Here is a 16,808-nt window from a genome sequence, read left to right as displayed (position 1 = left end):
TAACAGCAGGAATGGATGGTTATTACTACTGTGATATTTAGACCAGCTTCCAAAGTCTGGAACTGACTCGCAGCTAAAACTCTGAATCACTGGGGGGAACTTTTCAGAAGCACAGATGTTCAAGCTCCAGACCCTGACCAATGGAATCCAGTCTCCCAGGGAGACAGGGTCTGGGGGTGTCTATGGTCCAGGCAGGTACAGACAGCTGCCAGGCACACAGGATCAGCTCCCGGAGCAAAGATGGGTTATGCTCCCTTGAGACTCTGATCCCAATGTTTTCATCAAAGTTTAATGCTGTTCGCATTAAAATGGCTCGCTGGTCGATATCTTTGTGGAAAAAAGCCCATCCCACGGGTTCTGGAACGTGCTCACCCACAGCATCCTTCTCCCATGTAACAACACTTGGCAGGCACCTGGAAGACACTTCTGCAGCCCAGGGCACTCAGAACTGCCTCATCTGCAGGGCTGGAACTTCCCTCCTGTGGGTACCAGCGCTGGATGAAAGGGCTTCACACCTTCCTGGGAATCTGACCACACGTTTCTTTGATTTGGGTTCACAACCACACTGTTCAATGTCTTGGTTCTTTTTTAAATCTCATGAATCTACCAATGTCACTACTTTCCCATCTGCTCCACTCGGCACTTTCCCAAGCGGCTCGGGGGCAGACTGCGAAGGTCCCCTCCTGGTCTCTGGAGGTTTGGTCCACATGAAGGCACTGCATTTCTGGTTGGCATGAAGCTCCCCCATGGCTTGGATTTCCTGCACGTGATGTGTCCTGGCTCTCCTGTACCAGGGACAGCGGATGGGATTTCAGAACTACACTTGGGGCCATTTTAATTTGTTGTGAACCGAAGGCTTCTCACTGTAGTGGCGTCTCTTGTTGTGGGGGTGCACGGGTTCTACAGCACAGACTCAGTGGTTGTGACGCACAGACTTAGTTGCTCCACGGCATGTGGGATCTTCCCCAACCAGAACCCAAACCCACGTCCCCTGCCTTAGCAGGTGGATTCTTAACCACTGGACCACCAGAGAAGTCCTTTGGGGCCCATTTTAAACAGAGGCATCACCAACATCCAAGCACAAAAATGCAAAACACATGGCACTGAATCAACTGTGAAAGACACCTGTGGATGGTCCAAGCTGAAACAGGAAGGCGGGGTCACCTTGTCCCACCCTAGCTGGGGAGGCCCCTGGGAGACTCAGACTTTTTCCCTGTCTGCGGGGTGCCAGCAGCTATGGCAGCATCGTGTTGATTTGGGCAGGGGGGGGTGGGGTTTACAAGAAAGTTTTGGCAAGCAGGTAGATTCACCACCAGTAAGAGTTCCAGAAATAGGATAGAGGGACTGCACCCACTGGGGAACCTTTCAGGCCACCAACTGTGCTGTTCAGCAGGGCAGGTGCTGCTAAAAGCTTGCACACTAAGTCTTTTGTTACTAAAGGAAAACACATTAGATGGGATCATTTGATAAGGCTTATTTGCACAAAGCAGGCAGTGTTTACCTAATCTCTGAAAAACATCCCTCCCTACTAAATAAGCCACATATAAGCGCCTCTTCAGGAACACGTGGGCGATGTCTCAAAGTCAGCTGATCCTACTGTCCAGGGGACCCATGCTGGGGCTGTTTTCTCCTGAGGCCAACCCCCGGCCCCCACCCTTCTACCTGGCAGATCCCAATGGTAACACCTGTTGGCACCTGCCGTGTGTTCCTAACGCCCCACACGCTCCACCCACGACCAACAGCTTTTCTTCTTCATCAGCTGTTCTGTGGCTCAGTTCAGGAGGCTGATGATTCTCTCTCTTCTACTGGCCGTTCTTCCTGGGAGACAACAGCACGCTCAAAAGGAAGACCTGGCAACCAGTGTCCCCACCTCCGTCCTGATCCATGCCCACACGGGACTTGGGTCTACTTACTTTCCAGCTCACTGATGAGCTGGTTGTTGTGCAACTTGACAGCGCGATGCTGCTCCACCTGGTCCTCCAGCTCGAATATGGTCTCCTTCATGTCTTTGATCTCTGCGTCACTCTCTGACGCTTTCTCTTGTAGCTTCAGGCTGGTTCTGCTCAGTTGCTCTGCCTGGTGATCGCAGATCTCCTTTAGGTAAGAGTAATCCTTTTCCACCTAGAAGGAAGCAAGGTGCCATGGTCACCTGAACAGGAAAGAGCTCCCCCAGGTCCACACTGGGCCCACTGATGCAACAGCAAAGGAAGCCCTGGGCACGGGTGTGCCCGGCACCATCTCTGTGTTCTGGGCCTCAAAAACAGCCAAGGCAGAGAAGCATGATGGATGTCAGTGGCCGAATGGATGGATTCTGGGCCCCTTCCTACAGTGTCAAAGAAACGTTGTTGTTGTTGTTCAGTCGCTAAGACGAGTACGACTCTTTTGTGACCCCATGGACTGTAGCCCGCCAGGCTCATTCTGTCCATGGGATTTCCCAGGCAAGACTTCTGGAGTGGGTTGCCATTTCCTTCTCCAGGAGATCTTCCCGATCTAGGGATCGAACCTGAGTCTCTTATGTCTCCTGCACTGGCAGGAAGGTTCTTTACCACTAGCGCCACCTGAGAAGCCCCTAAAGAAAGCTGCATCTGCTTAAGTACCCCTTTCCTGTCCCTTCCTTGGAGCTGTCCCGGGACAGTGGCCACTCGCCTCACAGCCACAATGGAGCAGCGCCCTCTGCTGGGAAGCCAGAAGGCTAACCCCCGCGACACGCCCCAAACTTCTACCTGGGGCTAGTGTTTCTTTGGAGGAACACTAATGGGACGGCAACAGCAGAAATGTGCACACACCAGACACAGACACGTGCGCAGCACACTCACTTCACCTGTTCAAGTTTAATCAGTAACGTTCTCAACACACAGAAAAGCACCAACTGGGATGGGATAACCATGTGCCAAAACGGGCAAACCAACTGTTAATTTTTGCCATGTTTGCTAAATCTTCTTTTACCCTAACAAGATTTGTTAAAGCCTCAATCTTCCTTCCCACACTAGGGAGTGTCCAGAAATCGGCATATGGTTATTCCTTGAAGAGTTTCCCACGTTTACTGTGTGTGGATGTGCCTATGACAATACACAGTGTTGTTCTGGATGCTCTAAAACGTTTACACAAATGATATCACACTCTCTTAGGCTTCTGCAGGGCACTGTACGATCTACTACATTGTATCCTATGTAAGATGCTCTCATCCTGTATTATTATTCTGTGTCCTGTATATACTGTGCTGATTACACTTCTGTAACTTGCTTTCAACTATGTTCTTGAGATATATTCATGATACACACTGTTCTAGTAAGTACTTTTTTTAAAAAAGAAAAGCTTTATTATTTTTTTTAATGCACCATGATGTTTGTGGGCTCTTAGTTCCTCAACTAGGAATTGAACCTAGGCCCCTGGCAGTGAAAGCGTTGAGTGCTAAGCACTGGACTGCCAGGGAATTCCCTAGGTCATTACTTTAAATACTGCATAATATCCTACTGCCTGAATACACTAATCACTTTACTATTTTAAGCTGTATCCTGGTTCTACAGTCCTTTGTTATTAATAGCTGTATATTTAGCAGATGATGTAAGCTTGACACCTAGTAGGTTTCTTCCCAGATTTGGAAGGGGAAGTCTCCAAATACAATTTTTTTCCCAACTGCATTTCATGTGCAGAATCTGTGGGTATTTGAAGACAGTACTGCGTTTTATTAAAATATCTATTCTGGGTATAACATTCTTATTTTATTTTTTACAGTTTTATTAACCATTTCATTTTTGGCTGTGCTGGGTCTTCGCTGCTGTGCAAGCTTTTCTCTAGTTGCAGCAAGCAGGGGCTACTCTCTGGTTGCGGTGCGAGGGCTTCTCGTTGCGGTGGCTTTTCTCTTGTCACAGAGCACGAGCTCTAGGGTGAGGGGGCTTCAGTAGCTGTGGCAATGTGGGCTCAGTAGTTTCGGTTTCCAGGTTCTGCAACACAGGATCAGTAATTGTGGTGAATGGGCTTAGTTGCCCCGAGGCATGTGGGATCTTCCTGGGCCAAGGACTGATCCTTCGTCTCCTTCACTGCCAGGCTGATTCTTCCCCACTGAGCCACCAGGGAATCTGTGCAGTTTGTCAATTGGGAAGTTTTGATCAAGGATAAAGAAAGCTGACTGCCAAAGAATTAATGCTTTTGAACTGTGGTGTTGGGGAAGGCTGAGAGTCCCTCGGACTGTGAGGAGATCCAACCAGTCCACCCTAAAGGAGATCAGTCCTGGGTGTTCATTGGAAGGACTGATGTTGAAGTTCAAACTCCAATACTTTGGCCACCTCATGCGGAGAGTTGACTCATTTGAAAAGACCCTGATGCTGGGAAAGATTGAGGGCATGAGGAGAAGGGGACGACAGAGACTGAGATGGTTGGATGGCATTACCGACTCGATGGACATGGGTTTGGGTGGACTCTGGGAGTTGGTGATGGACAGGGAGGCCCGGCGTGCTGCGGTCCATGGGGTTGCAAAGAGTCGGACACGACTGAGCAACTGAACTGAACTGATCAAGGATAAGGAAGGAAGGGACTGAGGGAGGAAAAGAGCGCGCCCCCGAGTGGGGAGGAAACAAGAGAGTGCTTGTGTGGGGGAGGGGAAAGGGTGCAGGTTCCTGTGGGGGTGGGGGGAGGGGGCAGGAGCCGCACTCAGGGGTGGGGCCACGGGCCTGGACCAGACTGCAGCGTGTAAATGTCAGCTCTACCGGACCCTGCATCCATCTGAACAATTAAATGGAACAGTGCACTTAAATAGTTTATCACCATGCCTGGTGCAGGTAAGCACGCAACAGTAGCTATTCTTTCCTAACTGCCTTCTGTCTCTGAGTATGTAAGTTCAAGAAAATTACAACATATGGAAAAGACCAAAAGTCTTACGTCCTAGGATAGCTACTTTAATAAACAGAAGATAGACAACCCTTAAGGAGAAAAAGCCACTGCATTTTAGCTCCTGGAAGGCTGGCGTCTGACAGCCTTTAACAAGCAGTCACAGGAGGCACCTGTGGGCCTTGCCTCCCAAAGATTCTGGCTTTCTGCAGAGCAACCAGGCTCCACCTCACAGACTCCCACGTTAAGGGCCACTCCCCTGGGGTCTAGAAACATGTCCTTTGCTTGACTGGGATTAAAACAGGAGGATGTGAGCAGGTGAGGAATGGCTGAGGACCCTAGGGTCTCCGCGTGTAGCTCAGGCTGCCGGCCTCTCAGGAGCTCTGGCCTCCGTTACGTCCTTCATGTCGGGGTCATGGGCACAGGCGTAGGTACGGAAGGGCCTGTGCTGGGTGCCGTGCACAGCTGAGTGGGTAAACGTACAGACCAGTGCACGTGGGTCCACTTACAGACAACGTTCTTCCTTCTTGATTTTGGAATATTCTCTCAAGTTTAGCAATGTACTCTGGAAAGCTCTTTTATTAAAAAAAGAAAAAAAACATGTAGCTTTATCACGCTTCCGGTAGGGGCTGGGGAGGTATTTTTAGACTCATCTCACAAAGTAACTAATGGAGAGAGAAATTAGATTATTAGAAAAGAGCAGCTTGGCCAGCAGCTCAGCCAAGCACCTGCCCCTGACGACTACTGGGTGCCGGCTGAACCCTGCACCCCTGGCTCCTCGTTCCCTGGGCCAGGTCACCGGGTCCAGCTTCTCTGGTTCAAGAACAGAACTGACATGCACGACGTGGTTTCCAAGGTTTCCCTTTAAAGACAGAACTCACTCTCACGCATATAAAGCACATCTCCTCTTCAAAAGTCAACTTTCTCTAGAAATGGGGCATGCAGAACTGCATCACAAATCTGTCAAATGATTCCTGGGAGTCCCAGTCCTCCCCAGAGACGGGGTGCGTTAAGCCGGTCCCGATGCTCAGACAAGCACTAAAGGCAGGTGGCAGCAGAGACCACTTGGGAGGGACTGTCCCGCAGGGCTGGCCTGACCTGACAGGGGCTGGGATCTCAACAAGGTCACTGCCTTTCCTCTGGCTGGTCAGACACTGAATCTGAGGAATGGTATCATCATTCGCTTGTCCCCAGGAAAACAGAACCTGCATGGACTGTAGCCTGCCAGACTCCTCTGTCCATGGAATCTTCCAGGCAAGAATACTGGGGTGGGTTGCCATTTCCTTCTCCAGGGCATCTTGCTGAATCAGGGATCAAACCTGAGTCTCCTGCATTGGCAGGTGTTTTCTTTGCCACCGAGCCACCTGGAAAGCCCTTTCTTCTGGGTACAAAATGTTCTAAAACTGATTGTGGTGATGGCTGCACAACTCTGTGGATACACTAAAAACCACTTACCGGTACACTTTAAATGAATTGTATGTCAACAAAACTGGTATTGAAAAAATTCTCCAGAGGCTCCCACTGGCTTGAGGGTACAATTCAAAGCTCTTGACGGGGTCTCCTCCAGCCCGACTGTAAGCAGCTGCCATGCACTCCAGAAACTGTAAACCACTGGTCACTTCTTTGATGGTGAGAACTTGCAACTGTCTTTCCATATGACATTCCTGCTGTCCTGCCCCACCAACACATCTGGTGAACCCAGACTGCCCTCAAGATTCAGGTTCTAAATCAAACAAGAGGACATGTCTTAATGACATGGGTTTTCGCTGCGAATTTCTTTACTCTCTAGACAAGCAAGAACATCTTTCCTAGTTTATCGAGACTTGGCAAGTTGCTTTCTATCAAACCTAAAGGCCCTGGCTGTAAGACTGCTGTGTATTCGAGCCCATGTGTCTGCTTCAGATGGTTCTCTCTCTCTCCTTTATTTTTGTGTAACCAGGAAGCAGCATAAATCAGGGATGAAGAATAATCGTTCTGGGAGTTCCCTAGTGGTCCAGTGGTTAAGACTCTGTGCTTCCATCACAGAGGGCACAGGTTAGATCGCCAGTCAGGGAACTAAGATTCCTGCACACTGCATAGTACAGCAAAAAATAAAAAACCCTGCAAACAGGGTGATGAAAATTAAGTCCAACAAAATTTGCCTCTTCAAAAACAACCAACCAACCAAGAAGAGTTCTGGGGTCAGCCCCTGGCCTTCATTAGTTAATGAACTAAGCCTAGTAACTTAACCATTCCCTGCCTCAGTTTCCTCAACAAACCCTGAGATAGGTCAACAGAAAGAAAAAAAAAAACTAGATAAAAACAGTATCTGTACCCTAAAATTATGACAATTAAGTGAGATTAAATGACCTAAAGGCACCAAGAGTATCTGGCACATATAAAGCATCAGAACAGTAGCTGTTATAAAAACATGATAAACTTTTCTTTAACATATTGATTGATATAATTTTAGCAGCCTTTCTCTCCTAATTCATTGCAAGTTTCTCTGACATACATTCCTTCGTTCAGTTTACTCAACAAGCATTTACCAGATGCTTAACACATGGAAAAAGTCACGTGTTCAGCTCAGTTGCTCAGTTGTGTCCGACTCTTTGCGACCCCAAGAATCGCAACATGCCAGGCCTCCCTGATCATCACCAACTCCTGAAGTTTACCCAAGACTCTCAAGAGTCTTCTCCAACACCACAGTTCAAAAGCATCAATTCTTCAGCGCTCAGCTTTCTTTATAGTCCAACTCTCACATCCATACATGAATACTGGAGAAATGATAGCTTTGACTAGACAGACCTTTGTTGACAAAGTAATGTCTCTGCTTTTTAACATGCTGTCTAGGTTGGTCATAACTTTCCTGCCAAGGAATGAGAATCTTTTAGTTTCATGGCTGCAGTCACCATCTGCAGTGATTTTGGAGCCCCCAAAATAAACTCTGCCACTGTTTCCACTGTTTCCCCACCTATTTGCCACGAAGTGATGGGGCGGGATGCAATGATCTTAGTTTTCTGAATGTTGAGCTTTAAGTCAACTTTTTCACTCTCCTCTTTCACTTTCATCAAGAGGCTCTTTAGTTCTTCTTCTTTCTGCCATAAGGGTGGTGTCATCTGCATATCTGAGATTATTGATATTTCTCCGGGCAATCTTGATTTCAGCTTGTGCTTCTTCCAGCCCAGGGTTTCTCATGATGTACTCTGCATATAAGTTAAATAAGCAGGGTGACAATATACAGCCTCGACGTACTCCTTTTCCTACTTGGAACCAGTCTGTTGTTCCATGTCCGGTTCTAACTGTTGCTTCCTGATCTGCATACAGGTTTCTCAAGAGGCAGGTCAGGTGGTCTGGTATTCCCATCTCTTTCAGAATTTCCCACAATTTATTGTGATCCACAGTCAAAGGCTTTGGCATAGTCAATAAAGCAGAAACAGATGTTTTTCTGTAACTCTCTTGCTTTTTTGATGATCCAGTGGATGTCGGCAATTTGATCTCTGGTTCCTCTGCCTTTTCTAAAACCAGTTTGAACATTTGGAAGTTCATGATTCACGTATTATTGAAGCCTGGCTTAGAGAATTTTGAGCATTACTTTACTAGCATGTGAAATGAGTGCAGCTGTGAAGTAGTTTGAGCATTCTTTGGCACTGCCTCAGGGATTGGAGTGAAAATTGACCTTTTCCAGTCCTGTGGCCACTGCTGGCCACTTCAAATTTGCTGGCATACTGAGCGCAGCACTTTTACAGCATCATCTTTTAGGATTTTAAATAGCTCAACTGAAATTCCATCACCTCCACTAGCTTTATTCGTAGTGATGCTTTCTAAGGCCCATTTGACTTCACATTCCAGGATGTCTGGCTCGTGGTGAGTGATCACACCATTGTGATTATCTGGGTCATGAAGATCTTTTTTGTACAGTTCTTCTGTGTTTTCTTGCCACTTCTTAACATCTTCTGCTTCTGTTAGGTCCATACCATTTTTGTCCTTTATTGAGCCCATCTTTGCATGAAATGTTCCCTTGGTGTATCTAATTTTCTTCAAAAGATCTCTAGTCATTCCCATTCTATTGTTTTCTTCTATTTCTCTGCACTGATCACTGAGGAAGGTTTTCTTATCTCTCCTTGCTATTCTTTGGAACTCTGCATTCAGATGGGTATATCTTTCCTTTTCTCCTTTGCTTTTCGCTTCTCTTCTTTTCATAGGTATTTGTCACATGTTAAGACTGTACATAGTGTGAGGGCTTAAGTAACTGTACCATGAATGAGTGTGCATTATCTTGCTGTGTGTATTTTATATTTTTTTTAAATTTTAAAAATTTTGGCTGTGCTGGATCTTCGCTTGCACAGGGGCTCTCTCTAGTTGCAGCATGTGGACTTAGTTGCCCTGCAGTATGTGGGACCTTAGTTCCCCAATCAGGTATTGAACGGGTATCCCCTGCACTGGATATTTTTTAAAAATTTTATTTTTGGCTGTGCTAGGTCTTCATTGCTTTGCTCAGGCATTAGTTGCAGCAAGCGGGAGCTACTCTCTAGTTGTGGTGTGTGGGCGTCCCATTGCAGTGGCTTCTTTAGTTGTAGAGCATGGGCTCTAGGGTACATGGGCTTCAGCAGTCGTGACTTTCAGGTCCTAGAGTTGGGGCTCAGCTGCTCCGAGGCATGTGGGTTCTTCCTGGACCAGGAATCAAACCTGTGTCCCCTACAGTGGAAGACAGATTCTCATCCAGTGGACCACCAGGGAAGTCTCGTTATGTCTGTTTTACATCTAACTTGGTTATTCCTTCTGCTGAATCCTTGCCCCTGTTCTGATGGAGCCATGATTCATTCATGCCAGCTTCCATCTGCACTATCTTTTTTACAATGCTACTATGCCAAAGGGGAGGGAATATGCTAGTTCAGTTTACAATTTTGTTATGGAAAAAGAAAGATGGGGACAGAAAACTCAAGGAGGAGGGCAAACATCTGTATCTCACTGAGGCCCTCTGGGACACCTTCAGGGCAGAGCTGTGATGCTCCCTGAGGTGCTTTCCAATGTCTCAACCAGGAGACAAATGCTGGGGCAGCCAGAGGCTCCAGAGACCAGTCCTGCGGTCAAGTTTAAGAAAGAGACTGGAGCTCAGGCCCAGTACCACCAAGGCACTGGGCTAGCCAAGAAGTCCCAGCCCATCCAGGATGTGGCCTCCTGGGTCCATAAGCCCACAGCCCTCCTGGAGCTGAGGGTCAGCGCCTCTGAAAAAGGAACACCAAAGTTGAGACCTAAAGCTTCAGACAGGACCTGTGGGGGGAAAAGTGGGGCAGAGGGCAGGGAAGGGGCTGGAAGGGAAAGCAGATGGGGTGGGGACGTGACTGACCAGGAGTAGTCCTGCTGGCTATGGCCAATGGTGCTCTCACCTGCCCAGAGGTCACGCCCCCTTCTCTTCTTACTAAGACCTCCTAACTTGTTCAGGAATCAGGCTATGATCCTGCACTCAGGGAAGGTGACCTGAGGCAGGGTCACCAGATCACTGGGTATGACCCAGTCCTGCCCAGGTGTAACGGGGAGGCAGGGGGGAGCCAGGGAAGGTTCTCCCACAGGACTGTCAGGACTGTAGAGACCAGATGCTGAAAACAGATGCTCGTCGTCTGCACCTCCAACAGGAAGGCAGAGAGGGTCTCAGGGCTGCCAGCCTGGAGCGGTGACATTACACCGCCTGGAGCCCACCACCAGACTCGAACACCAGACTCCAGGTTATGGAGCAGAGCGCACACATCTGCTGACTGGGGCCCCGACTCTGGGGTTTGTTCTCACTGTCCAAAGCACCAGCTGGTCATGCTCATGGACCACCTGCCATGCCAGCCAGGGTCCAGGTCTCTCCATCCCTGTAGGGTTCTGTCCTCAGTCACAGTGACAGGGCCATTGACCTGCCACATCTGCTCTCACAAACTGACCATTTGTGGCCAGTTGCTGCCCTAATCATTTTGTCTTGGTGACAACGCTGGTCACATAATGATCGTGTCACCTCTCATTTTCCTTGGCCACTCAGGCAAGTGCTTCTTTACAACCCCCTTACTACACTGGAGGAAACACCCGAGTTTTGCAGGAGGAACTGAATTTCTACACGTTGTCAACCTCAGGGGAACAGAAAAATCCGTGTTTTTTTTTTAAAACTTCTAGGTTCCAAGACTTACAAAAATTCTCCAGCTTGAAATCAGGGTCCCAAATGACTGGAATCTTGACAAGTAGACCTAGACTGCATTATAATCTGGAAAAACAAAGATGTGATCCAACTCCACACTGCTGGCCAGCTAAGGAAGGCATGTGTGCGGTGGCGGGAGGCTAAGGCTTGACGATTCTGTGGAAACAAGACCCCACCCCCCTCACCCTGGCCCCACGAAGCTGTGCATAGGCAGGTTCTACAATCACACAGTCAGCTGCCAGCAAAATTACAAGGTGGAGGTCAGAGAAGCTGGAAACCTGAAGATACTCTAACCCAGCTGAAGATGAAGAAATGACAGGAAGAAGAAAGCCTGTAAGACATCCACACCATTAACGACCAGAGAATCAGGTTGCAATGGACCATTCTTAAAGCAGATGAAGCAGCAGAGACAAACCCTCTGGGAGTTCAGGGCATAATTTGTATCAAGAGAGTGACAGCCCCTGATATGAGGTGGGAGGATGTTTTCAGTCCCTCTCAGCAAGGGACTCCAAAATCAAACCCAGAGCTCAGAGGAATTGGGAAACTGGAAGCCACCTGTCTATACCTTTCCAGCACTGCTCTGAGGGTGGGTAGAATATCATACAATCACCAGCGATCTTTACCAGAGAACAAAGTCCAGGCTGATTAAAGCATTTTTTTTTTTTTATTAAAGCATTATTTTTAAAAAGCGAAAATAGTGATCATTTATTTGATCTTGGGTTGGGGAAGATCTTTCTGAGTGGAAACGGGGAGGGGAAAAGAGGAAACGGAGACCAGATCTGAATGACCCAACAGCTAGGTACCAAATGTCAGCAAGGGGTCCAGAACACCCCACCCCATTGGTGGGATTACACCTGTGTCTTACTGCTGGCAGCCAATCTGGCCAAAGGCATGCAAAGTCTTTAAAACGGTCTTGACATAGTGAGTCAATGTCTAGGAATTTTTCCTAAGGAAATAATCAGAGAGAGATAAAAAATGACTTACATTATCAAAAGACTGGAAAAAAAAAACATGAATGTTCAACAATAGGTGAGCGGTAAAGTACTTAGGAAATATTTCTAGAACAGCATACTATCTGGCCTTCAAAATCATGTTTCAAAGAATAGTGAACAATGAGAATGTGCTCACAAAATATGATTTTTAAAAAGTTAGTATGTATAGAACAATTTTTTAACTTGTGAGACAAAAACACACACACATACATTGGTACATCTGGTAAGAAAATGCCAAAATAGTGGTTATATAATTGTATTACTTGGTGGGGAAACTTGGGGTGATTTTAGTTTTCTGTTCCTAAGTGCCCAAAGCATGGTAACCAGGAAACCTGATGTCTATCACTCACTCTTCAACACTTGGCTTACTGCCACCTCTTCCAGGAAGTCCTCCTGCACTACCCTCCCTTACCCACATTATTCTAGGTGCTCCCCTGGGGACTGGACTCCAGACTGTGATGTTCTTTATTCCTGCATCATCAGACTCACTGTATCCCCATGACACATTCTACTACTGTAGCTAGAAACTGGGGTGTCTCGTTGCTGCATGCCTGGTCTGTGTGGACTCTGACAGATCTTCAGGCTAGACTGCTGGATTGTGAACGTAATTGAGTACGTGGTCCTCTGTGCCCTGTGTCTCTCAGGCTGAGGAGGGCCAAGTAGATGAGGATGAGCAAACCCCAGCAGAGAGAAAGCTCCTTACCTTGGCCAGCAGGCTTGAAACGCGCTTCACCTCCCCATGTGCCTTCAGCAGCTCCTGCCTGAGCTCCGAGCAGGACTGCTCCAGCTGGTCCTTCTCGGCTCGAGCCACGGTCAGCATTTCCTGGACGTCGCAGCCCTCAGCCGTGGGCCCCAGGGGGCTGGCCTCTCCAGTTTTCTGCTCCTCGTTCTCCAGGGAGGCCTGCAGAGACCCGTTCTCTACCTGGAGCCCTTCCATGGGAAGCTGACGCGCTGCTGGGGTCTCAGCTGCGGGGCCACCGCTGTGCCGCTCCAGCTCCAGGCGGGTGGTCAGCTCCCCGTTCTCCTCCTGCAGGTGCCGGACCAGCTCCAGGGCGCCACGGTGCTCCTCCTCGACCGCGCGCAGGCGGCACGTCAGCTGCTGCTGGATGCTCAGCAGCTTCTCGCGCTCGAAGCGGCCCTGCTCCAGGATCTCTGTGCACTTTTGCTCCAGCTCCAGGATCTTGCCTTCCTGGGCGCCAGGCTCCTCGCCCTTTACACGCTCCTGCAGGAGGGTCATCAGCTTCTCATTCTCCTGGCTCAGCTGCTCCGCCCTCTCCCGGTGCTGATGAAAGGACGTTTCCAGGAGTGTCTTCTCGTCCGCCAGCTTCTCATTTTCAGCCGTCAGCTCCTGCACCATCTGCTGCTGGTCAGACAGCTCCTGCAGTGTGGCCTGCAGCTCCTCGGCCGTGCTGTGCTGGTTCTCCTCCATCCTGTGGATCTTCTCTGCCAGGGACGCCAAGGACAGCTCACTCGCTGTGTTTGGGGAGCTGCTGGCTGCCGAGCACTTGGAGCTCTTGACAAGGCTCCCAGCGGGAGACAGGGGCCCCAGGGTGTCTGCCGGGATGTGTTCGAAGTCAGAGGCATCCGGGGACAAGGAGGCCTTGGTGACATCACTGCTGGAAGAGCCTGATGTCCGCAGGGCACCCTCGTGTGGGTTTTTTCTGTACGTGTCAATTTCACCCAACGCCTCATTCCCCGTCGGGCTCCCGAAGCTGGACTCCTGAGTTATGGATGTCGGGCAGCTGCTGTCCCCAGTGTGACTTGCTCCCCCCTCTGAATCCGGGGAGTGCTCAAAATAAGTCAGTTTCTCCTTCAAGGCCCGGTTTTCTACCTCAAGCTCTGCAAGCTCTTTCTGGAAGCTCTTGTTCTTCTCCTCAAGGGCTCGGATCAAAGGTTCCGAGTCACCCGGCAAGACCGATGCTCTGTCCACACTGGGGTCCAAAGTGTCCCCGTCTTCACTGTCCTGAGTCCGTTTCTCCATCCACTTTTTGAGTTCACTTCGGAGCCTGTTGATCTCACTGTCTTTCTCTTTGGCTTCTGCCAAGAGCTCCCGGACCTGGGACTCGAGCACGGCCTTCTCTGCACCTTCATGCTCCGGCCGGGGTCTTGGGGGAGCAGCCCGAACGTGCTTGGTGGGGGTGGGCGCACCAGAAGAGGTGGGGCTGGTTGTCGCTTTCCTTGAGTTGGAGGGACCGCGTGGCACAGTTCTGTCTCTCGAGACAGTGACAGCGAGTTCTCGAGGGGCGGGAATGCCTGTCCTCTTGGTGGCTGTCACGGCCCCTGAAGAGAGAAGAAACCAGTGAAACAAACCCAGTAACTTCAGCTCTCAGGGCACGTGGGCAGCATGGCTGCCACTCTTCCTCCATCACATCCTCCCTGCGGTGCCTACCCAGCTCCAACTGGAGCTTCTGCACCCCTGCCCCCAGCCCTGTGCTTCAGCAGAGCCGGCACCAGGCTGAGCTACTCAGCATCACCCCATCCCCAGCAACGGCTGCTTGCTCAAAGCACACACCAGCCCCACGGTCAAGGTCAACGAGACACCAGGAGAAGTTCCTGCGTGAGCGCCTAAACAGACTGGTCTGGGGATGGCTGGCAACCATCATCGCAGGAGGAAGGTGAGGATGCAGAGAAGAAAGAAGGAACCAAGCTCTTAGTGGCGCTGTGGAGCTGTGGGTCAGTCACCCTGAGGCTGGCCCTCCAACCACACAAGCCAACAGTCACCTTTCATAAGTCACCTTAAACTAGGTTTTCTGTAACTTGAAACACAACTGAATTGACAGTTCTGACAAGTAAGCAAAATACAGGATTGCTGTGAATTCTTAAGTAAACACTCACAAAATGTATCATTTGCATTCTGACTGAACAAATTCCATGAAGAAATCAGAAGACCCAAATAATATTGTACTAGGCACAGGCTGATCTGATTCAATGACCTATTGTTTTTAACATAAGTGGGAATACTGTGCTCATTTGTATTCACAAAGAAACAAGAACCAACACGATGAGGGCCCAGCACATTCATCTGTTGTATGGTTTTCAATGCCAAACAGATTTACGTAATGTGGAAATGATAGAGAATTTAGAACTTACAATAGAAAATGTAAGGAATTTATTTTCATCTATACTACCACAGTTATTTTTTTTTTTTAATTTTTTTATTAGTTGGAGGCTAATTACTTCACAACATTTCAGTGGGTTTTGTCATACATTGATATGAATCAGCCATAGATTTACACTTATTCCCCATCCCGATCCCCCCTCCCACCTCCCTCTCCACCCGATTCCTCTGGGTCTTCCCAGTGTACCAGGCCCGAGCACTTGTCTCATGCATCCCACCTGGGCTGGTGATCTGTTTCACCATAGATAGTATACATGCTGTTCTTTTGAAACATCCCACCCTCACCTTCTCCCACAGAGTTCAAAAGTCTGTTCTGTATTTCTGTGTCTCTTTTTCTGTTTTGCATATAGGGTTATCGTTACCATCTTTCTAAATTCCATATATATGTGTTAGTATGCTGTAATGTTCTTTATCTTTCTGGCTTACTTCACTCTGTATAAGGGGCTCCAGTTTCATCCATCTCATTAGGATTGGTTCAAATGAATTCTTTTTGACGGCTGAGTAAACAGTTATTTTTTAACCTTCACCTACACTACATCTTAAATTTTCACTTATGCTGCTTACTATGGAAAATGTAAAAAAAAAAAGAAAAAAATCTAGGGGTGAAAACTCAGACATCAATCTCCTAAATGCTCCAGAAACAAAACCCACCTCAGAGATTAAAGTATAAAATGAAAAATCTGGATTTCTTACAAACTCAAAGAGGTTTGATGAATCAAGGCTGACTGCAGCAACTTACACAATAATGGACCGTGGACCGGAGGCCTCTGCTGTGTAGGGAGAGTGGGGGCAGGGACACATCCACAGCCTGGCAGAGGCCCCAGCCAGCCAAGGCAGAAGCAGGGACCACTGTGGTGAAACAGCTCTGAACCCACTGCCAAGACAGCCACTAAGTCATGAGTAACTGTGTCTCCCAGTGCCCTGGAATCTGAGGGGGTGATGTGGAGGCAGGCGGGGGACACTGCTGAGTGTCTTACCGCTGGATGCTTCTAAAACATTGACATGATGAAGGCTAGGCTGTCATAGTCACATAGAATAAGACTCAGGTTTTTAAGTTAACCTTTCCAAATTAAGTTACTGGAAAGCTAAGAGCATGGTAACACATGTGTGATGCATGGCTGTGTCCTGGTGCCTCCAGTATACCACAATAAATGCTCAGTGAAGAAAAGATGTGTTTAAATATCCTTGTAAAGTGAAGACTGAAATCACTAAGCAATAAACCTTTTTCGTCACACCAGTCTTCTGGAGTGAAGTAACCTTGTCAAGGACCGGAATGAAAACTGGGGGATAACTAAAGTTTCAACCTAATGATAGTGAGGACATGCAACACTGAATATCCAGGACGGACTGTCATGGGCATCTGCATTCTTGACAACGCCACTAAAGTAAGGCTACTTTCAGCTGTTTGTTGATTGGGAAGAATGATGTGGACAGCAGCAGACCACCTCTGCCATTGTAGCAGCAACAGCTTCACTCCTTCCTCTTGCTGACAATCTCAGTCTGTCCGAAGCTTGGGTGTTACTTATGCCTTATCTAAACTACTAGGAATTTGTTTACATCAAACCCAAGTCCATTTATGAATTACATCCAGTTGTGGATTACAAAGCGTATAACCCAGCTGTACTTTCACAACATCTGTTCTTTTTTTGGTTCTCGCTGCTTCATCATCACTTGATGATCAGTGTAATTGCCTCCTTATCTTCTTTAAAAGGCTCTT

The 16,808-nt window shown here is 48.3% G+C and overlaps 1 protein-coding gene across 10 annotated transcripts in view; it reads right to left on the bottom strand.

The window, feature by feature from the left end:
* The window catches only part of SPECC1 (sperm antigen with calponin homology and coiled-coil domains 1), a 210,789-nt gene that overhangs the window by 58,598 nt on the left and 135,383 nt on the right, over positions 1-16,808 (bottom strand). For all 10 annotated transcript variants that reach the window (XM_043473066.1, XM_043473070.1, XM_043473069.1 and 7 more), the window contains 2 exons: positions 12,677-14,253; positions 1,914-2,121 (listed from right to left, as the gene is read on the bottom strand). In XM_043473066.1, the coding sequence (XP_043329001.1) occupies positions 1,914-2,121; positions 12,677-14,253 (1,785 nt within the window). The remainder of the gene's footprint in view (positions 1-1,913; positions 2,122-12,676; positions 14,254-16,808) is intronic.

This window comes from Cervus canadensis, chromosome 1, assembly GCF_019320065.1.
Source record: "Cervus canadensis isolate Bull #8, Minnesota chromosome 1, ASM1932006v1, whole genome shotgun sequence".
In the NCBI taxonomy this organism is placed as follows: Eukaryota; Metazoa; Chordata; class Mammalia; order Artiodactyla; family Cervidae; genus Cervus; species Cervus canadensis.
Note: the sequence above shows the minus strand (reverse complement) of the source record. Positions and strands in the feature narration are given on the sequence as shown.